At 36.6% G+C, this 23,471-nt stretch overlaps 1 protein-coding gene across 1 annotated transcript in view; it reads right to left on the reverse strand.

Annotated features, from left to right (window-relative positions):
* Positions 1-400: 400 nt before the first annotated feature.
* The window catches only part of LOC149158590 (agamous-like MADS-box protein AGL11), a 193,219-nt gene continuing 170,148 nt past the window's right edge, over positions 401-23,471 (reverse strand). Inside the window, exons 2-7 of the mRNA XM_089433397.1 lie at positions 1,801-1,885; positions 1,465-1,526; positions 1,136-1,235; positions 961-1,002; positions 744-785; positions 401-635 (exon numbers count right to left, since the gene is read on the reverse strand). Coding sequence (XP_089289523.1) covers positions 513-635; positions 744-785; positions 961-1,002; positions 1,136-1,235; positions 1,465-1,526; positions 1,801-1,885 — 454 coding nt within the window. The 3' untranslated portion in view covers positions 401-512. The remainder of the gene's footprint in view (positions 636-743; positions 786-960; positions 1,003-1,135; positions 1,236-1,464; positions 1,527-1,800; positions 1,886-23,471) is intronic.

The following is a 23,471-nucleotide window of genomic DNA, read 5'->3' on the forward strand; positions in this document are numbered from 1 at the left end:
ATGGTCGGTAGTACACGCGTTAATTGTCATGTGTCTGGCAAGAATGCAGACTATTATGAACGGTCTCAGAATTCGGGTATTGCCATGTTAAGGAGTAAATCGACTATGAACGATCTCATAACTGTGCCGTCAAAGTGTGAATTATAATTGCTATATGAATTGCTTTTTATTTATATAAGTATTTTCATTTTTATTTATTTAAGGTGATGTTACTGACAAACTGACCGTCTCTTCTCCCGTAGGCTATAGAATGAGTTTCTAAACTCAACAAAATACGAATGTGAATTGAAAAAAAATTAATGTACCAAAATTCTTACGAAAATTCAATTAAAAATATTTGTATCTGTACTAAAATCAAAAGTCAATAAGTCAATGTTTCAAAAAGTGTCCATACCAGATACAATATTATAATGAGTACTAATGAAGAAAACTAATTATTGAAATGAAGTACATGATTTAAGGAAAGATTCGTGTGGAGAAACGTGAAACGTTTACGAAAGCAGTCAATGCTGTTATCCTGGAAGACCGGAGATATTTGAATCTTGTTTGGAATTTCCTTCATCCAATCGGTGAAGGAGATTTTGGGTATGAAACTGAGCATGTGCTCGACTTTTTGCGTTTTGGTATTCTGTTATCTGAACATGAAACAAGATGTTTTAATACACAACAATTAGCATAAAGTATAATATTAATTGTTTAAATAAACAATTAGCATTTCCTCGACAATTATACTTAGAATATACCTGGGTACGAAGGAATTGATTCTCAACGATTAGCATTTCCTCCTGTATATCATAAAATGTCAGAGCTTTAACGAAACCTTTCCTCATCTAAAAAAACGTTCTTTGCGTCATGAAGATTAATAAGGTATTCCAACTCCATTGCTTATTAAAAGGCTATTGAGAAAATTAAAATAGTTCACTGAAAGCACAGGAATATAAGGTTGAAGATGTATAGTACCTTTTTTTTTAAAGCTTCAATTTCTTCAAGAAACATTCTATTCTGCGTATTGAAAATTGAATATTTTAAACAAATGATGGATCCAAATTAGTAAAATCATTCGATACTATTTGAATAATTACCGTAAAAACATTTAAATTATAAAAATAAAACGGCAACGAAATTTTCCACTCACCTTCTGTAATCCAATGCAATCTATTCCCCTTTCGAGACGCACTTCAAGTTCATTAAGTTTGTTCATACTTAAATTTGAGATACTATCTCCCATCAATTTTCTATTTTGATATACACAATCTTTTTATAATTAGCATTGCGGTAGCAAATTTGAGATACTATCTCCCATCAATTTTCTATTTTGATATACACAATCTTTTTATAATTAGCATTGCGGTAGCATTTTAAAATTTGTTGTCCCATGAAATAATGAATCAAGACACTTGAATAATTTTTTGTCGCTTAAAATAATCAATCAAGACACTTAAATAACTATAGTTGAATACGAACCTATTTGCATCGGTTAAACCATCAATTTCCTTCTTTAACTTTGTTATGTCATTTCCCCAACGCTGTATACATTAAATGTTATTAGAAACCAGCATTCCTCATTTAATCATTTTTAAATATTAAAATAGAAAAATATTTCAAAATTACATATTTATGCAAATCATCAAAATACATTCATGCATATCAAATTTGATAACTTGAATAAAAATATTGGGAAAATAATATAATATAAAATAATAATAAAAAAATTAAATAATATAATCATAATAATAATAATTAATATGATCAAAATATATGAAATTTATTATAAAACAAAAAAACAATTTCAAATGATACCTCTAAGCTTGGTTCCGTTAACTGCTTCCATTGCGTATCTTTCATACATGTCTTTTCTTGGTACCTCTCCATAGTTCTACAAACACTTTTTCACAAATCATCAAATTATCATCTATTCGTAATACAAAAACATTAGAATAGAATGGGAAAAAATGTTTCCTTTCAGAGAAATACCAATATTAATATAAATAAAAATATTATATTTAAGAATTTTGTAAACAAAAATATAATATTTAAAAAAAAAAAAAAAAAAAAAAAACTAATTTTTATCTGAAAATATATATATATATATAGATATAGGGTTAAACATTTTTTTATTCTGAAATTGAATGTTATAAAAAATTTGATTTTTTTATATTTATTAAGTTTTAGTCTATTTGGTGATGTTTATCTATTTGTTTATGTTTTCCTCTATAGCCAAATTGATTACCAAGGTTATTTTCATTCATTTTTGAATTTTCTAAGATTAAAGCTATCTCAAAATGTGTTTGGATAGAACTTTATTAATAATTTATTTGTAGAGCAAAACTGAAAAGAAATATACAAATATGTAATAAGATCAGATCAATGATTAATATAGAGAAGGATCTCTTAAGATATTAAGAAGAAATATATGTGGATGGAGCCTCCAACCAAGCCTATATAATAAGAAATTTCCTTGCATTTTGGCAAAACTGCCCCTAAATTTCAAGACTAGAACCCCACCATAAGAAGTACTACACTAAAGAATCTAAGTTAAGATGTTTAAGATGGTTCCTAGTAGATGTATAAATTCTCAACATAAGGAGTGTACCAATCAAGGCCATCTCAAGAGGGGCCATGCAAACCATGAGATAAAAAGAAATGAGGCCCTTGAAAATCTAGTTTCTTTTCAAAAGGAAAACCATGAATAGTAAATCTAGAATAAATTATACTAAAGACAATGTATAACCTTCAAAGTCACATGTACATCTAAATATTGCACCAATAAGTACAAAAGATGTGGAAGTAAAAGTGGAAGAGTGGAAAGTAGTGGAGAAATAAATAATTTTATAAGTCTTTACAAGAAAATCATCAACATGGTATAATCCATAGTAATAATATCATTATGCACACATTACATAAATATCTACCTTGCAAAATTATAATTGTGGAACTGAATATAAGTAAATGGTGCACCTCTCTCTATCTTAATATACTAACTCAGCAATTAACAACACAAATATTTGATATTTCTACAACGCCCACAACTCTAACGAAATGATAAACTAATGCAGGAGCATCTAGTCCCGCCAGCAATGTGATGAAATGATCACATGTTGTGGCTAAAATAGAGTGAAATTCATTAACTGTCGGTCAAAAATAGATTTACTGAGGAGGTTGGATTCCTCAAATAGTTTGTTATTGTAATAAATAAGAGATTATCTTATTTAAATGTAGAGATAATAGTTGTTAGTCTAGGTGTGCTTGAAAGCAACGAAATAGAAGATTTCTGTTTGATTTTTAATGATAGGAGATTACATTATCTATTGTTAGAGGAATTAGTGGATAAAATATAGTGAACATTGTAATAAGAAGGAGACTCTTTGTAGAGGTTTAGAGAGAGGAGCGATGGTGTGAGTGTGAAGTTTGGTGTGAAGCGCTACGCTCAGATTTAGTAGTGAGATGTGTAATAAAAAAAAAAACAGTGATCAGTTTTGTGTAATTGCCCAAGAACCGAGATTGTTTCATTCTTTGAATATAATTGTGGTTTGAATAGATCGATTATGCTTTATGATGTTAAAAGTGATAGAAAATAGAGTGCGCAGTGTTATTTGCTATTAGATCGGTTGTAATTGCAGATTGTATAGAGTGTATACAACGTCGAAGAACTGCATTCGAAATTTGTGGAAACGCGAGTATGGTATGTGTATATAATTGATTGAATTGAGTTTGATCTGCGTTTTTTTTTGTATTTTGCAGAATTCTGTCTCTATTGCAATTCAGCGGTTATTCTGTCTCTATTGCAATTCGGTGTTACCAAATTTTGTGAGTTGGGAACCGTCTTTACCCCAGAAAATAGATTAAAAAGACGGTGTGGATCCTTTGTAGTGGAGGCGACTTAACATATCATTCAGTTTGAAATGCATCGGATCCCCAGAACTTATGGTATTGGAATAAAAAGGGAAGGTTTCCATATCAATCAATTTAGCAATGAATCTAACGTGAAGTGATATTAATTGGTCCCAAAGGATATTGGTTTCGTGATTTTACAGGTGAACGTGGTTAATTATCCAATCAGATCGGATAAGAGGATAGTTAAAAGGTGGAAGCACACTTGCATGTGCCGATTTCCGACTCCGATTAATCATATCGGAACTACAACTCTTGACAGCTTTGGTCTTCAAATAAATGTGACTTCCAATTACCAGTTATATCGGATCGGAATGTGATTTTTATTAATAGTTCTGGCTTTCAAAACGTTACGGCTTGCGAGTGCCAATTGCAATCACATAAGAGTATAGAGATTTGGATCGGGTCGCCAGCTTGGAGCGCGTAGAACGGTGATTGACATTATGTCGACATTTGTGTAATTGGCGTATGTCAGAGTTTAAATTGGTGCGTTTTGCAGTTGAGGAGGGTAGCGATACAGTATCAAATTGTGGTTACATGCCCAAACTCTTGTAGCATATCATAATACAACGATTGGCAAACCGGTTCGGCATCGAATCAATAAAATCTGGGAGTGTTGTAATGTGCTGTTGATTCAGAAGAGTATATTGCGCGATGCTGTGACCGATCTTTCGTTGCATTATTTGAGGAAGGCGAAGATCGTGGTTATCGTGGTTGTAAAGGACAAAGTTCGATTATTTATCGAAGAGCCATAAGAAAGGATTATGGAAAAAGGACTGAGTATGGTATTCGACTATGATTTTATAACCATGTATATGAATTTGGTTTCAGAAATTCAAGCTTCTGCATGTAGAAAAGGTTGGTACAAATTGAGGTTGCTAGATATTGAGTTTTATTTGAGCAGCAGATGAAATGCCTGTTTATATGCATCAACGAGAGTGTGATCTGGGGTATCGCAGAGGTGTCTCTGCGTCATTTTTGGTGTCAGAGCTTGGCTCTGTTGAGATTGAAAGAATGTTTATTTTCTGAATGAAGACAGAAGGTTTTGTTTAAGAGATGGAATGGCTCTGGGAGAGGATTCAAGTTTTTTTTTAATTTAGTTAATTGCATGTGGTGAATGAACGTAGGATTGTGAAACTGATGAAGATGGCAGCACAGGTATGCAAGTGCAGTTGAGGAAGGAAGCGAGATCAACAGGATCTTGAAAGGTGAGATTGTGTAGTTGACATTTAACTCTGGTTTGAAGACTATTTACAGAATTTGATTTACAAGCATAGTGAAGAAATAGAAGGGGCCAAGCATTGGTTTGAACCAGAGAAGGTTGCAACCCGAATATCAGCGATTTTCGGTTTGAACTTTTATTGAGGAGACCATTCTCATCAGTGCTGAGGATGTAAATTTTATTGGGCGGAATTCACTACCTAATCGCAGTCAGCAGATTATGCCAGGGATATTCCGACACATAGGATATAGTTAAGTTCAACTTGGTCTAGTGTAGAGTTAGGTATAGAGTTACGTAAAGTATGTTTCTTTACCGTTGTACATTTTGTAGCTTACATTCCGACGGTCATGATATGTAGTGATCTGATGGTTCATTCTCTCCTCGATATTACCGACACTTGATCCTTGGCTTGACACCCAATTGGTCCATGAGTTCTATTTAAAGCGCATGGAGGGTCATTGTTCGGGTAATCCGTGCATGAGAGAAGCTTATGTAAATTTTCATTCTTTGATTAATAAATTGCCTGTAGTACCCACGTTGGGACAGGCCGTAGACTGTTTCCCTCTTTGAGGGTTTTAACCACGTCAAAAATACTGGTGTATTGAACTGTGATCTGGTTGTGAGCGGTGCCCTTTTGGTATTCTCTCTGAGGAACTTACCCTGTAAATTCCTACATGGTATCGGAGCTATTTAAGGGCCGCGTCTGTTGGTGATCCAAATTTGAAGCCGGTAGAACTGCATACGGCTGTTGTTTCCTAGATATGTTGTTTCTGACTACTTTCGGGCCAAGAGGACTGCTCTGTTGCATTCGGAGCATCTGTTTCAGTGAGGAACCCCTTTCGTTTCACGCGAAAAGGTTTCCGGTAGCCCTAGCTCCGTCATTTTTCAGATCGGGAGGTATATAGTGTTTTTTTCCAGTTTACTGTTATTTTCTCTCTGCTTATTTCGGTTTCGGTTTATTTAGCCTTTTTTTAACCGGATCTATACCTTTCATTTCTGCGTATGCTCTTTGCCCTATGACTCTGTGCGATCTGGGCAAATTAGAAACAGAAAGGAAGGATTTTTCTCATGCGTGTGCTCTTTTCCCTGCACCTTAGTGTGATCTCGGAAAATCAGAAACATTGAGAAAAATATTTAGTTTTTTGGCTAAAGCTAACTTTTAGATTTTTTTTTTAAATTTCCAGTTTTTTGGCTAAAGCTAACTTCGAGCCGCATGGTTCGTTTTTCTTTGCATATTCGTGTTGGGTTTTGTGTTTTGTGTTTTGTAGGGAAAAAGAGCTTTCTCAAGGCAAGCACACAAACCAAGCCCCCCCCCCCCCCCCCCCCCCCTCTCTCTCTCTCTCTCAAATTTTTTGTATAGATCAATTGGTTCAAAGCTATTTTAAGCGAGTAGAGGTCTTGGGTTCAGGTCTCCATTTTGTGGGGGTGGATTTTTTCATTCCCGCACATTCGCGCACTTTGCCGGCAACGCCAACAATGTTTTTTCAAAAAGCCATAACTTCTTCATCCAGAAGCCTTTTTCAGAGCCGTTTTTTTTAAAACCGCCTATTTTTTCGAGATCTATCCATTGAAACACTTACTTTCAGCATCTTCAGCTTCAGTTTTTTTTTTTTTTAAATGGAAAGTCCATGCCAAGTCATTCTTGACAGCACTAACTACTTCCAATGGGTAGCCTACATGGAAGATTTACTTAGAAGTAAAGGTCTCTTCAGAATAGCCACAAACCAAGAGAAGAAACCAAAAGATGAAGACAAGGCTGCAAAATGGGAAAATAGACAAGATCAAGCACGTGGTTTGATAGGGATGTCTATTTCTCCTGATCTTAGATTCCACATTGCAGAACTTGAGACTCCTCATGAAGCATTAGAAAAACTCGCTAAAGTTTTTGGGATTAAAAATGAAATTAGAGCCCATCAACTTGAAAATGAGTTGCTTACTTTGGATCCTAATAATTTTTCTTGCATTGAAGATTTCTTGTCCAAATTCAAGACCCTTAGATATCTCTTGGAAGGTGTTAAAGTTAAGAAAGAAGATGGTAACCTTATTTATTCCATCCTTACTAAGTTGGGACCAGCCTACTCTGTATTTGTTTCCACTTTCCATTCTACAAGGGAAGCTTTCATTTGTCAAGGAAAAGACTACAAGGCCCCTTCCTTTGACTCCTTTTGTGATTCCTTAATAAGAGAACAAGAAAAACTCTTACACCTTGGTCTTCTTAATCTTGGAAACTCTTCCACGAAAGCGTTAGCCGCCCAGCAGCAACCAAATTCAAAGAATCCTAAGAAGTCATATCCTCAAAAGAATGGTCCTAAACCAACTCAGCCTCAAAATGATAAGACCAATAAAAACAAATGGAAGAAGACTGATAGACATTGTAACTTTTGTAATCGAGATGGCCACTTAGAATCTAAATGCTTTAAGAAGATGGAAGCCTTGGAAGCCGCAATGAAGAAACATAACATCCATGTGGAGCCTACTTCAACTTCAACTTCCGGAATGGCACTTTCTGCATGTCATTGTCAATCATCTCAGTCTGGTTATGCATTAAATGTATCTTCTTCTTCTTCTCATTCTCATGAGTGGCTCATTGATTCTGGAGCCTCTTATCACATGGCCAAAAACCAAGCCATGTTTTCTTCTTTAAATGATTGTAACACCAAAAATATATATGTTGGTGATGATAGATCTCTTAATGTTGTAGGGACTGGAACTGTTCATCTAGACAATGGTCAGTTTAATGATGTATTATGTGTTCCAACCTTATCCTGCAACCTTCTATCTGTCTATCAGATAACTCATTCAGGTGAAGGTAAAATTGTTGAATTTTCACCTCATGATGTTGTAATCAAGGATCTAAAAGATCCTAAACAGATTCTAGCTACTGGTCTTGCTGATGATTCCACAAGGTTGTATAAGTTTCACAACTTTGGGTCATCAAATCTTCCCTCAGTATTTGTTGCTCATAATGATGAAGTGAGCAAACTTTGGCATGAGCGATTTGGTCACTTAAACTATCGCTCCCTTCAGCATCTATGTAAAGAAAATATGGTGATAGGTCTTCCTATGGTATCTTGCAGAGATGGTGTTTGTTCCGGATGTGTACTCGAAAAACATCATCGGGACAGTTTTGACAAACGTGCCTCTTGGCACGCCTCAGCCCCTTTACAGCTTGTGCACAGTGATTTATGTGGTCCTCTTCTTGTTGCTTCATTCTCTGGCTGCAAGTACTTCTTAACTTTCATTGATGATTTCTCCAGACGCACTTGGGTATACTTCTTAAAACTCAAGAGCGAAGTATTTAACACATTTTTGGCCTTCAAAGCCTTTGTTGAAAAACAATCTGGACATCAAATTCTTAAGCTAAGAACTGATAATGGTGGAGAATATGTTAAAAACACATTCATCAACTTTTGCACCGAAAATGAAATTCAAATGCAACATATTGTTCCATACACTCCACAACAAAATGGTGTAGCTGAAAGGAAAAATCGCACCTTAAAGGAAATGGCTAATTGTATGCTGCAATCTAAAGGACTCAGTCTTAGTTTTTGGGCCGAAGCAATTAATTGTGCAAATTATATAATCAATCGCACTCCTACTAAGGTTCTAGAGAATATCACTCCAGAAGAAGCTTGGAGTTCCATTAAACCAGATGTAAGTCACTTTCGTGTGTTTGGAAGTGAAGCATGGGCCCATATTCCAGATGAAAAGCATAAAGCTTTAGAACCTAAGAGTGAGAAATGTACTTTTGTTGGATATTCTGAAGATGTAAAAGGTTATAGACTTATTCCATTTAAGTCCAAAAATGTTATCATTAGAAGAGATGTAAAATTTGATGAAAATAAATCGGCCTGCGAGCCTAGTCCGGCGGATGTGCCACCTCTTCCTATCTCTTCTACTTTTGAAAACATTTCTTCTTCAGATGATGAAAGCGAGGATGATAATCCTCCCCCACCTTCTCAGGATCCTCAACTTCCAAGATGGGTCTGTGCTACTCTCAATGCAGCAGGTGATCTTACCGGTGATCCTACAGATCAGGGACGCACTCGTTCTCAGTTTGAAAGAGCCTCTTCTTTACTGGCTCAAGCTCTAGTAAATCATGATCGTGACACTTTTGCAGAAGCTTCAGGCCATCCACATTGGGAAGCAGCTATGAATGAAGAATATCATTCATTGATGACAAATGATACATGGGATCTTGTTCCTATACCAAAGGGACGCAAACTTGTTAGATGTAAATGGGTTTACAGAACCAAGTATGGAACATATGGGAAAGTTGATAAACATAAAGCTCGTCTCGTTGCTAAGGGCTTTTCACAGGTTGAAGGCATTGACTACACTGAAACCTTCTCTCGTGTTACCAAAATGAACTCTATCCGCCTTGTTCTTTCCCTTGCTGCCTCTTTAAAATGGGAAGTCCATCAGATGGATGTTAAATCTGCCTTCTTGCATGGGGACTTGCATGAAGAAATCTATATGGAACAACCCATTGGCTTCATACAAACAGACTCCAGCCTAGTTTGTCGACTTAAGAAATCCCTTTATGGCGTCAAGCAAGCTCCTCGGGCTTGGGATGCCAAAATGGATAGCTTTCTTTTAGAATCTGGCTTTTCTAGGTGTCATTTTGACAATACTGTCTACACCAAGAAAGTGGGCAACTCTCTTATCATCCTTGTTCTTTATGTTGATGATCTTATTCTTACTGGTAGTGATCCCAACCTTATAAACCATGTGAAGTCCAGCCTTAAAAAGAAATTTGAAATGACAGACTTAGGACACTTACACTATTTTCTCGGTCTTCAAGTCTTGCAATCCAACGAGGCTATTTTCCTTTCCCAGTCCAAGTATGCTTGTGATATTCTTCGTCATTTTCACATGGAAGACTGTAAGCCAGCCCCTTCTCCCTTTCAGTCTGGAGTCAAACTTTCAGTCTCTTGTACTTCTACTGAAGTTGATGCTACCTTATACCGTCAACTTGTAGGAAAACTCTTGTATTTAACCCATACTCGTCCTGATCTTTCCTTTGTTGTTGGCCTTGTTACTCGTTTTATGCAAAACTCCTGTGAAATTCATTGGAAAGCAGCTAAAAGAATACTTCGTTATGTTCGAGGTACAGTATAGTTTGGGATTCATTACAGTGCCAAAGAAGCTCCTCTGTTAGTTGGTTTCACTGATTCTGATTGGGCTGGTGACCCTGATGATCGGAAGTCTACTGCCGGTTATGTCTTCACTCTTGGTTCAGGACCTATTACATGGGCTTGTAAGAAACAGGCTGCCATTTCTCTTTCGTCAGCAGAAGCAGAGTATCGTGGTGACGTGGAAGCTAGTAAGGAAGCCTTGTGGCTTCGTCAGATCCTATCAGAGTTTGGCTTTGAGCAACAGCATCCAACCACACTTTGGTGTGATAATCAAAGTGCCATTCAGCTATGCAAAGATCCAGTCCAGCATCAGCGCAGCAAACACATTGAACTACACATGCACTTCATCAGAAAGCTCATTCATGACCATGTTCTTGAAGTGTAATATTGTCCAACAGATGATCAGGTTGCAGAAATCTTCACAAAGGCTCTCACAGAGGCGAAGTTCACTAAACTTCGATATATGCTTGGAGTTCAGGAAGCTATCACTAAGGGGGGATAGGCTCTAGTGCCTCCTTCCTTCTCCTATTGTGTCATATTTGTAAATCCTTCAATCCTATCCCAAGTTGTTCTTAAGGGGGGATGTTAGGATATTCCGACACATAGGATATAGTTAAGTTCAACTTGGTCTAGTGTAGAGTTAGGTATAGAGTTAGGTAAAGTATGTTTCTTTACCGTTGTACATTTTGTAACTTACAATCTGACGGTCACGATATGTAGTGATCCGACGGTTCATTCTCTCCTCGATATTACCGACACTTGATTCGTGACTTGACACCCGATTGGTCGATGAGTTCTATTTAAAGCGCATGGAGGGTCATTGTTCGGGTAATCCGTGCATGAGAGAAGCTTATGTAAATTTTCATTCTTTGATTAATAAATTGCCTGTAGTACCCACGTTGGGACAGGCCGTGGACTGTTTCCCTCTTTGAGGGTTTTAACCACGTCAAAAATACTGGTGTATTGATCTGTGATCTGGTTGTGAGCGGTGTCCTTTTGGTTTTCTTTCTGAGGAACTTACCCTGTAAATTCCTACAGATGGCAGCACAGGTATGCAAGTGCAGTTGAGGAAGGAAGCGAGATCAACAGGATCTTGAAAGGTGAGATTGTGTAGTTGACATTTAACTCTAGTTTGAAGACTATTTACAAAATTTGATTTACAGGCATAGTGAAGAAATAGAAGGGGCCAAGCATTGGTTTGAACCAGACAAGGATGCAACCCGAATATCAACGATTTTCGGTTTGAACTTTTATTGAGGAGACCATTCTCATCAGTTCTGAGGATGTAAATTTTATTGGGCGGAATTCGCCACCTAATCGTAGTTAGCAGATTATGCCAAGGACCAGGCAGGCGCATTCTGTGTAGATTGTCAAAGAGGGACGTGTATTACTGGAACAATGAATTGATTATAGAATTGATGATGGTAATGAGGAGTATTGTGGAATACTGAGTTCGAGTGGCATGGTAATTATAGTGGATGAACTCGTTGCATGGGTTCCTACCGAATCAGGATAGAGCCAAAGCATCAAGTGCGGAGGGGATCTTGTCTGAAGATGGTGAAGATTTGAAACTAACGAGTGCATCGGTAAATTTTCTATGGGCGCAGAAGCAAGCGTGAAGGATTACTGAAGGGAGGATTGGATGAAATCCACAGGTGAACAGATGAGGTTCACAAAAGAGGAGAAGATGACTGCTGATAGTCATTTCAGAGGTTCTGGAAAAGACCTCAACAGAGGAAGGAAGAGGGAAAATGCCAAGGTAAGTGGCATATGTGAACAGTTGACGGATGAAGAGTACGAGCGGGAGAAAGTTGAAATAACAATTCACCTTGAATTGTTAATGGAGTTGTTGCAGGAAAAAGTGAAAAACCGGACACATGGTTGGACCATGAGAAAGAGGATGAAGTGGCAGAAGCTACACGCAAAGAGGGAAACGCTGATAAACATACAGTTGGCAGAAGAGCTAAGGAAGCTCGAGCAGATGTTGAGTTGTGGAGAACTCAGAGAGTCTGAGTTAAAAATGGATGTTTCCATTTGTGGCCCAGAACAGGGTGAAAGTCTGGGTGAAGAGATCAAAGAGGAGGATCTCATGAACTATTTGGATAGTTCAGAAGCATCTGAAGATGTGTTGGCGAGAAAAGCAGATGAGGCTATGCAGTCTTGCAATTTTTCTCACAGTTTATGTATGTTTGCAGAATGTGCGAAAGATGGTGAGCAGTCTGATGGAACTGTCACAAAGGAGAATGAAACGTTTGAGGTAAAGTCTGGTAGAAAATTCCTTTCAGAGAAGGAAGGTAACGATTTGTCACAACAGGAAGAAATCATAAATGAAGTCTTGTTGGGAGTAAGACAGCAATTCGAAGCTGTTATGGAACAGGAGAAAAGTGGAAACGCCGAAGAAAAATTCCAAGGTAAACAAATGTATTTGTTTAATGAAATTGCTGACGAAAGTTTTCGATGTAATGATGTTGAAACCAAGATAACTCAGGAAGATTGCCAGAGTGAAGGTAGTGATGAAGTCCTAAAAATATTTCAGAGGGAAATCGAGTTTTTGGAACGCTGGCTAAAGGAACCTGATGGAGGAGGAAACCCTATTGAATCTGATCCAGGAGAAATTACTGTTACTATGCATGATAGAAATGAAATATTTTTAACTTTTATGGAGTTGAATGAATGTTATAAATTTTCAAATAATGATGTAACTGTAGGTACCGAAAACGACATTGACAGATATGATGTCTAAACTTGAGGAATTGAGCAGAAGTTATTTCGCAGTGGAATGGAAGATCAAAATTCGCAAGGAAGTTGGGTCTGTAGGGACATTAAGGAAATCGTGAATCAGCAGGATGAAGGCGAAAGCGGCCAACAATTTGAAACAAGATCTATTGAAGTCCAGAAATTCAATGATGGGAGATTGATGCCTGAAGCATCAAAAGAGACTGAAAGGTCCTCTTTTTTTAAAACTAACAATTTATTGGTGAATGCAGGTATTGTCGCCAGGGCTGAGAAAAATTTGACTCAATTGAGCGGTCAAATGAAAGGAAAAGAAGATCTCTGCTCCAGAAGACAAGAGGGCATGGATGATCGGGTGGCAGTCAGAACAGAAACAAACATAGAAGCAAGAAGTCAGCCAGTGACAGTACAGATAGAGGAAGTAAAAACTGAGCAAGTTGTCTTAGCTCAGTAGACAGCAAGAAATCGAAAATTGGGAGATTTATTGGACCGAGATATTGAAAGCATCAGAAGACTGATGATGAAAGTATCCCGGAAGAGGCCAATAGCAGTGAAGAAGACGAGAAGCAGCAAGAGAAGCAGCAAAAGAAAGACAGCAGAAGATTGTGAAAGCCTAGTCAGTGGGGCAATGTAGCATAAACTGGGAAAACATGGAGAAGAACAACAAAGAGAAGCAACGATAAGTGGAAAGTTGCAGCACAAAATATGGGATCCAGGCCTACACAGATCCGAACACATGATCAGGCGATCATGATAAATTTCAATCTTGGGAGTCTGATGCAGGAGCATCTAGTCCCAGCCAGCAATGTGATGAAATGATCACATGTTGTGGCTAAAATAGAGTGAAATTCATTAACTGTCGGTCAAAAATAGATTTACTGAGGAGGTTGGATTCCTCAAATAGTTTTTTATTGTAATAAATAAGAGATTATCTTATTTAAATGTAGAGATAATAGTTGTTAGTCTAGGTGTGCTTGAAAGCAACGAAATAGAAGATTTCTGTTTGATTTTTAATGATAGGAGATTACATTATCTATTGTTAGAGGAATTAGTGGATAAAATATAGTGAACATTGTAATAAGAAGGAGACACTTTGTAGAGGTTTGGAAAAAAAAAGGATCGATGGTGTGAGTGTGAGATTTGGTGTGGAGCTCTACACTCAGATTTAGTATTGAGATGTGTAAAGAAAAAAAAAACAGTGATCAGTTTTGTGTAATTGCCCAAGAACCGAGACTGTTTCATTCTTTGAATATAATTGTGGTTTGAATAGATCGATTATGCTTTATGATGTTAAAAGTGATAGAAAATAGAGCGCGCAGTGTTATTTGCTATTAGATCGGTTGTAATTGCAGATTGTATAGAGTGTATACAACGTCGAAGAACTGCATTCGAAATTTGTGGAAACGCAAGTATGGTATGTCTATATAATTGATTGAATTGAGTTTGATCTGCGTTTTTTTTTGTATTTTGAAGAATTCTGTATCTATTGCAATTCAACGGTTATTCTGTCTCTATTGCAATTCGGCGTTATCAAATTTTGTGAGTTGGGAACCGTCTTTACCCCAGAAAATAGATTAAAAAGACGGTGTGGATATTTTGTAGTGGAGGCGACTTAACATATCATTCAGTTTGAAATGCATCGGATCCCCAGAACTTATGGTATTGGAATAAAAAGGGAAGGTTTCCATATCAATCAATTTAGCAATGAATCTAACGCGAAGTGATATTAATTGGTTCCAAAGGATATTGGTTTCGTGATTTTACAGGTGAACGTGGTTAATTATCCAATCGGATTGGATAAGAGGATAGTTAAAATGTGGAAGCACACTTGCATGTGCCGATTTCCGACTCCGATTAATCATATCGGAACTACAACTCTTGACAATTTTGATCTTCAAATAAATGTGACTTCCAATTACCAGGTATATCGGATCGGAATGTGATTTTTATTAACAGTTTTGGCTTTCAAAACGTTACGGCTTGCGAGTGCCAATTGCAATCGCATCAGAGTATAGAGATTTGGATCGGGTCGCCAGCTTGGAGCGCGTAGAACGGTGATTGACATTATGTCGGCATTTGTGTAATTGGTGTATGTTAGACTTTAAATCGGTGCGTTTTGCAGTTGAGGAGGGTAGTGATACAGTATCAAATTGTGGTTACATGCCCAAACTCTTGTAGCATATCATAATACAATGATTGGCAAACCGGTTCGGCATCGAATCAATAAAATATGGGATTGTTGTAATGTGCTGTTGATTCAGAAGAGTATATTGCGCGATGCTGTGACCGATCTTTCGTTGCATTATTTGAGGAAGGCGAAGATCGTGGTTGTCGTGGTTGTCAAGGACAAAGTTCGATTATTTATCAAAGAGCCATAAGAAAGGATTATGGAAAAAGGACTGAGTATGGTATTCGACTATGATTTTATAACCATGTATATGAATTTGGTTTGAGAAATTCAAGCTTCCGCATGTAGAAAAGGTTGGTACAAATTGAGGTTGCCAGATATTGAGTTTTATTTGAGCAGCAGATGAAATGCTTGTTTATATGCATCAACGAGAGTGTGATTCTGGGGTATCGCAGAGGTGTCTCTTTGTCATAAACCATAATCCCTTAACCATGATAATATTACAGTGGATTGAATCCACTACCAAAAATAATAAAGGAAGAAGAAAAAAAAGTTTCATTGGGGGTCGTTAGACCTCATTTCCCCATAGCTAATGGAGCCCTATCATTTGGGAGCTAACCCTTAAAACCTGAACTAGATGAGACTAAGTATGTATGTAAAGGATGTAATGCATATCTAACCTTCTTTCACTTTTTAAACACATTTAAAAAAAAATTGAGAGTGGGTAGGTATACATATTGTTGTTTAGGCTAGACAACAATTCATGTGCATTCACTACACCAACCCAACTGTTGTTAATAAATATCCAACTTTATTTGAGGTACTTGTTATCGCTCCAAGAAACTCTCCTAGGTTGTAGCTTGGAGATGCCTGGTAACATATAATATTCAATGTTGTTCTCTCAACTATTGGAATAAATGATGGTTTGGATCAAGTTAGATAACCATTTCAGCTCTGTTTTCACTGAAGGCATGCATGAATGCTCTCACCAATACAAGGCTTAGGACCAATAATGCTCAATAAGTTATAAATTCAATGGATAGATGTAGAATATAGACTATACCAGTAGGTTTCTTACATAAACATAGATTAATGGTAGCAAAAGAGAATACTAACTGTACTCGCAGATGCATATATGACCACATGTGGATGGATAGCTACAGGCAACAAAGAAGCTTGCAAATTTAATTTGTCAAAGCAGAGATAATATGATAGTTATCTGGCCTTAGACACAAAGAAAACATGAACAAAATGTTCAAGTGCAAGCATAGAACAACAAAGAGAATGGACATTGAACATATAATGGCAAAAGAAACATATATTGTTTGAATGAAGATGAGAAGCTTGAAGGAAGAGAGGAGGAATAATCTCCAGAAGTTGAACCCCTAATTACATATTACTTTCAGCTATTTATAACATGTTTACAATTCTTCTGAGCTCTAAGAGGCTCGGAGTCTTAATCTTCCTGATATGCATTATTAACTAATTTTATGCCCTCTAGGCAAGGATGAGATCGGAGTTTTCTACTTCTCACAGTAGTGTAACCGCATTTAGATATTTTTGGTGGCCTGTTGCACTGTCTGGGAGTTCTCCTGTGCCAGAGATGCTCCATAATGGTTATTGGTGTGGTTATTGCACTGTATGAGGTCCATGATCTTTCTGTTTTGGGTTGTAGCGTGTTGTGGCCCTTCTCTTTCCCTTTCCAGGCTCTGTTTCCCAACAAACTATCTCCTCGGTGCTATTATATGGTGAAATGGATCTTGGGGCCTTTGTGTTTCCATTTAAACTGCGACCAATGACTGTTTTGGTTATAAACAGTGAAAACGGTGCAACACTAATAAATCTCGCCCATCACTGTGCATTTTCAACTTCAAAAGTCCTAAAATGTGATTTAATTATCCATCAGGTCTACCGTCGTCACCATCACAAGTCGCATTTGGCTTGGTCTGTGTATTTCCCTTATATAATGAAATATGTGAAAACACTGAAAAATGCATGAAAGAATGCTTTGGCGGACTTCAACTATCATACATTCCACTTCCCGGACCCTTCCAGCTCCAGGCTTCATCTCAATCGGCATTGGCCAAAGGTTCCATCGTATTTCGTTTAAACAACGAAAACACACAAAAACATTAAAAAATGAGCTTTTGCGGACCTGAAAGCATATATATTTTGCTTCACGAAACCCATCATGTCTAGGTTCCATTGCTATCACATTGCCCTTGTTTCCCTTTGTATTTCATTGAAACAATGAAAATACACAAAAACGTTGAAAATTGCTTGGGCACAGATCTCAAAATTTATGAATTGTCACATATAATTCCATCGGGTCCGATCTAGTGGGACGTGCATACGTATGTTCACAAGTCTCGCCTCTTGGTGTAGCGCCGATGCAATATCAGTGATGCGATAAATCACAATCCCTAATCGCTCAATGCTTGGGTCCTTTATATAACATAAACTATACTCCCCACCGATGCAACCCACCGTTCCTGTCATCGGCGATCACCGATCGGTCATGTCACATGCCTGCGTTTAAACTATCCCATCTGCTTGGTCAATTCTGATTAGCCACCTAGATCTGGGCCGTTGATCGGCTAGATCTAATGACGGCTATTCATTCCTCTGTTTAAGCCTAGATTTGTGGTTTTTTCATGGTTTTTAAAGCATTTTAGCCTCCCGATAGTGCATTTCTACCCTTCCAAGGGCTTTCCTCTTGCGTTGATTTTGATCATTAGATGATATTTGAAAAAAATTAAAGATTTCAAGGGAATTGATGGATCCATTGGCATGTTTCTAAGTGAATTTGGAGACTTCAAGAGCTTATATGGATCAATTTGTGGGCCTTTCTCCAGCAAGGCTAACACTGGCTCCTTCTAGGGATGAAATCCTCCTTGTGAGGTTTCGAGGATCACAGACCAATGCCTTTCCTAAAAAAACAAATTCAAATCTTCCATCTAGTGTTCCATTGGGCATGGAGTCTATTTCTCAAATGAAATAAAAATTGGAAAAACATATTTACAATGACAAGGCTTTAAAGCCTTAAACGAAATAATGTTTCAAGAACTTCCCATTTATTGGGCTACCAAAAGTATCTCCTCCTTCCAGACTATGCAACATGAATGTATTGTTCTCCTAGACTTGAGTGATGACAAACAGACTTGTCCATAAGGAGTCAATCTTGCCATGATTACCTTTATTTTCCTTAAATGCATCACATTTAAGCAACAAATTGCCAACTTGGAAATTGTGCACTTTTTCCTTCCTGCCAAAGGTTTCTTTGATTTTCTTCTAATGAGATTTTGACTTCTCAACCTGCTGCTCTCTGATCTGTTGTAGTTCAACCAGGTTATTGATTCTTCTTATCATATCATTCTCTTCATCTTGTTCTTCTTGCAAGAAATTAGCCACAGGGAGAGTGAGTTGGATGGGGAAAAGAACATCAGTGCCACATACCAGTTTGAATGGAGAATTCCCTATGGAATTTTTTATGGTAACTCTGTCAGCCCATAGTGCAAACTTCAACTTGGAATCCTAGCCCTTTTTGTTTTTTTCTAACAGTTTTTTTATTACGCTTACCAAACTCTTGTTAGATGATTCTGCCAGGCCATTGCCTTGAGGATAATATGAGGTAGAATGCACCACTTGAATTCCCATGGATTTAGTCATGTCCACCAATTATTTTGCCTTGAAAGCTGCTACATTATCAGTGACTAGTTTGGTTGGGCAACCAAATCTAGTGAAAATATTCTCATTCAAGAACCTTATGAAAAATTTACGATTGGAATTCTTAGTGGGTATAGCCTCAATCCACTTGGTGAAATAATCAGTGGCTACGAAGATCCATTTATGTTTTCCACTAGAATGTGGGTTGATCTCACCTATAAAGTCCAAGCCCCACTGCTGGAAGGGACCATTGACATGTATTGGCTTCAAGGGAAGATATTTTAGTTGATGTCTTCCTGCAAACCTCTGGCACTTGTCACAAGATTTTACAAAAGATAACACATCAAAGAACAAAGTAAGCAAATAATATCCAACCCTCAAGATTTTGTGAGCTATGGTCATCCAATAATGGTGCCCTCCACAGATGATAGAATGGAACTGGTGCATGACTTCCATAGATTGTTCTTTATCTAGACACCTCAAGAGGATTCTTGATGGGTCTTTCCAATAAAGTAGATTTTTATTAATGTAGAATTTGGTTGATCTGAGTTTAATGGCATGAGCTTGACTTGAGCTAAGCCTTGGATGGACTTCTAGCTTTTACAAAAAATGAACTATGATATAATATCATTCACATGTGACTAGATTTTCAGCCAAAGACTAATTCGTATTTTGCTCTTCTGTTGCTCCCTCCGCCTGCTCATAATCTGAATTTAGACACATGGAATTTATATCTAACAAGCTGCAATTTTATTCGACCATAAGTTTAGCCAAGCCCTGGCCTTTGACAAGCTTAGTGGGCTTCACCTCTATGTTAAGCTCTATGAATTTTGCATTCCATTTAGCTTTCTTCCCATCAATATTTTGCTGAGTTAAGAAATCCTTTACTGAGGCTGAAGGTACATATGCAACTACTTTGGAATACAAAATATAAATTCTGAATGCCTTTAAATACTTTGTGAGAGCATAAGCTTGTTTTTCAGTAAGGTCATACCTTAGCTCAACATCCCTTAATGTTTTGATGAAAAAGGCCACGGGGTGCTCTATGCCTTCATCATTTTCTGCAACAGAACTGCTACAAGTGTATCATATGAGGCAAAAGAGAAGATACAAAACTCCTTAGTGTAATCTAGGCTGATTAGAGTGGGAGCTTCCATGATAGCTTGCTTGATGGCTTCAAAAGAGCTTCTTGAATCAATTGTCCATTTTATTTCTACTCCTTTCCTTAGCATGGAAGTGATGTGCTTTACAAGCTCTGCAAAGTTTGGAATGAACCTCCTTACAAAGTTAATCTTAACCAAGAAGGATTGAATGTCCCTTTTTGATCTTGGGATGGATAATGTCTGAATGACTTAGACCCTTGTTGGATCAATCTTCACACCTTCAACAGAAACAATATGTCCCAGAAGTTTGCCTTCTTCTAGAGAAAACTGTGACTTCTTTGGGTTCACTGAAATTCCAAACCGTCTACACTTTAGGAGGACCTTCTTCAAATGTTGTAAATGGTCTTTGTGGCTACTGGAGAAGATTGTTATGTCATCAAGCTCATAAGGACAAATGTGTCCTTCTCTCCCATGAAGGCTATGTCCATGGTCCTCTGAAAAGTAGCCGCAACATTCATCAGTCCGAAAGGCATCTTGGAGTACATGAAAGTGCCCCAAGGAGTAGTGAAGGCGGTCTTTTCCTGATCTTCATGATGTACAACAATCTGATTGTAACCTGAAAATCCAACAAAGAAAGACATGAATCTAGCCCTTGAAACTCTTTGCAGCAAGTGTTCCATCTTAGGTAGGGGATAGTTATCTTTTTTAGAGCACTTGTTCAGATTGATGAAGTCCACACAAAGCCTAATTTATCCATTTTTCTTTCTTACTACCACAATGTTAGCTATCCGCTTCGAATACCTTAGGGAAACTACGAATTTGGCATCCAATAGCTTCTCGATTTATTTTTCAATTAAAGGCAGTAAGAGAGTGTTGATAGGTCTTAATTTCTACTTAAAAGGGGTGTTGTTCTTTTCTAGTGGGATCTTATGCGGAATGATGTTTGTATCATAGGTTTTGAGATCATTGTATTCCCAAGCAAAAATAATAGCGAATTGCTTCATGAGCATGCAATACTCGGAATTCTGGGCAGAGGAGAATTGAGTGGACAGATTTATGTATTTTGGATGAGTTGGGCTCCCTATATTGTGTTTACGAACAAAAGACTCATTTTCTGTTTCGACAGGCTTATATGGCACATCGTTTTGGTCAAACAACTTCTCTAGAGGCACTAATCCCTTTGGTATATGGTTACTAGGCAGTTGGACGATGCTTCCTCGGTCGATCTCATTTTTTAACTTGGGCTGGCCGCATTCTCCCATGGCTTCATTTTCCTGATTGATGTGCGTTTCAGAAGATTACTCAACGACTTTCAAAAACCTGTTAATTTCCTCATCATCTTCAAAAACTCTCCAATATTTGACATTGTCAAGCAGAGATGGTTTGTATTTTACCTGAACTTCATATGTCAATTTAGGAGGCAAGTGAAGAATAAACGTGCTAGCAGACAGAACAAGGAAGTCAGCAAGTTGATTCTTCATTCTTGGAATATAAGAAATGTTGAAATCATTAAAAGAATCTTTGAGCCTCCATACCTCATCTCTGTATGCGTTTAGCCTTGGATGCTTAGCTTGGAAAGTTTTATTCACCTGCTGAATAATGAGGTATGCATCTCCAAACACTTTTAGACCTTTGATACCGATTTGTTTAGCAGTGTTTAAGCCTAGAATCATGGCTTCATACTCTACTATGTTGTTTGTGACCTAAAAGGTTAATTTGAAAGATAAATGAATATATTATTGTGTTGGGGACACAAGGACTACAGCTGCCCCTACAGCGTCTTTAGAGTAACCTCCATCGAAGAACATGTCCCAAATATGTGGACATTCTTCTTCAGCGATTTGGCAAACTAATTTTTTAAGTTGTGTGCAGGCCAACTGGGATTCTTCAATATGGAGAGTTATGAGTAAGAAAAAAAAATACTTTTCTGCTATTCAAACTAATACGTCGTAATTATAAATGCATGCATGTGATTGAATTTCCAGCCTAAGAAGTAGGTGTTACAACATAACCATTGGAACTTTCAAAAAGTTTTTGTTGAAACATAAGAACCAATCACAAGGAACTAAATTGTTATTCGAATATGCTTTATACAACGAAACATCCATCACATGGTTGAGGAAAATTAAACACAAGGTTGCATAAGAACATGCAACATCATCAACGAGGGAGAATGTTGAGTCACTAAAATGACCCTATTTTACATTATTTTTTATCATATTTTGATAACATTTTCTTTTAATTTTATACTTTTCCAATCTTCATTATCGTAGCTTTACTTCATTTTTACGCTTAGATGTGAAAGTAGGCTCAATATTTTCCAACACGTATATTTTTGTATCGCTTATAATTAAATATTATAAAATTACTATGTTTTCACTTAATTTTGAAACGTGGGTGTGTTTGTTAGTTGTTAGAGATATACTTGGAGATTCCAAGAATGCAATTTTTTACTATTAAGGTTGAAATTCAAATTTCATTTTCAAACATTAAGGATTTCATAAGGATTTAGAAAGATCATTGAATTATTTTTTATGTAGAAAAGCTATGGTAGATTTGTTAACAATTATCGTGGAGATATTCATAAGAATATATCTAGATACTTTTAGAGATATTAATTGTCAACTATTAGAAAATATTTGGAACCACATGAGAGATGTCTAGATTTGAGTTTATTGATGGTTATGTTTGTGTTATTACAGAAATAAGAGTATCCACACCATTCCAAATATATGATTTTTCAATCCTATTTAAAATTCACAACAAAATCGAATAAATTTACTAATATTTTCCTTCACATAGATTGTAATTATATATTTTTAGATTTAGTATTCTTTGATCTGACATCAACAATGGAATAGAATTTATATATATATGAAAATATATAGTTTTAAAATAGTAGATTTTGCTACAAATAATTTAATTATGCATATACAATGAATTAATTTTACAAGTTTAGAAATGCGACATTGATAAGAAATGTCACAACATTTATATAAATAAATTTCCTAATAGTTTTAGTTTTTCGGAGCTCTATTGAAATAAAGATGTTTAAATGGTTCATCTAAAATGATCATATTCTTTTTCATGTATGTCCATCCTTTTTGTATTGAAATATTAGAGGAATTGACTTTTATGTGTCATTTTAATGGTAATTCGCAATTTGAAAAATTAAGTCCACAAACATCTACATCTATGCATTTTTGGGTTATCAAATTTTTTCTAAATATTGCCTTAATTGAAGTTCATATGCTAAATTTACGCCTCACAGAAGTTGACCAAACTAGTTGAAAGATATTATATGGGTAGATTCCACATCGTCCTTGTTACTTAGACATGCGGTCCTATCAACATGAGGAATTTTGAGAATATTCTATAAGGTTCAAAACCTTATTCAATTAAGTGTTTAGGAAGTCAAATCCATAATTCTACATTGTTACTTGGCTATGTTAAATTATACTATTAGGAGTTATGTTGCATTCAATTTTTTCTACAATCAAGTGAGACATTTTAAATACCTGAGAACTAGAACTTCTTTTGTAATGTATTTTATCCATAGTTTAGTAAAACATCTTACATATTATGCCACT

The sequence above is a fragment of the Pinus tabuliformis genome, chromosome 5_2, assembly GCF_031772625.1.
Source record: "Pinus tabuliformis cultivar Carrire ecotype Pingquan chromosome 5_2, CPIR1, whole genome shotgun sequence".
Classification (NCBI taxonomy): Eukaryota; Viridiplantae; Streptophyta; class Pinopsida; order Pinales; family Pinaceae; genus Pinus; species Pinus tabuliformis.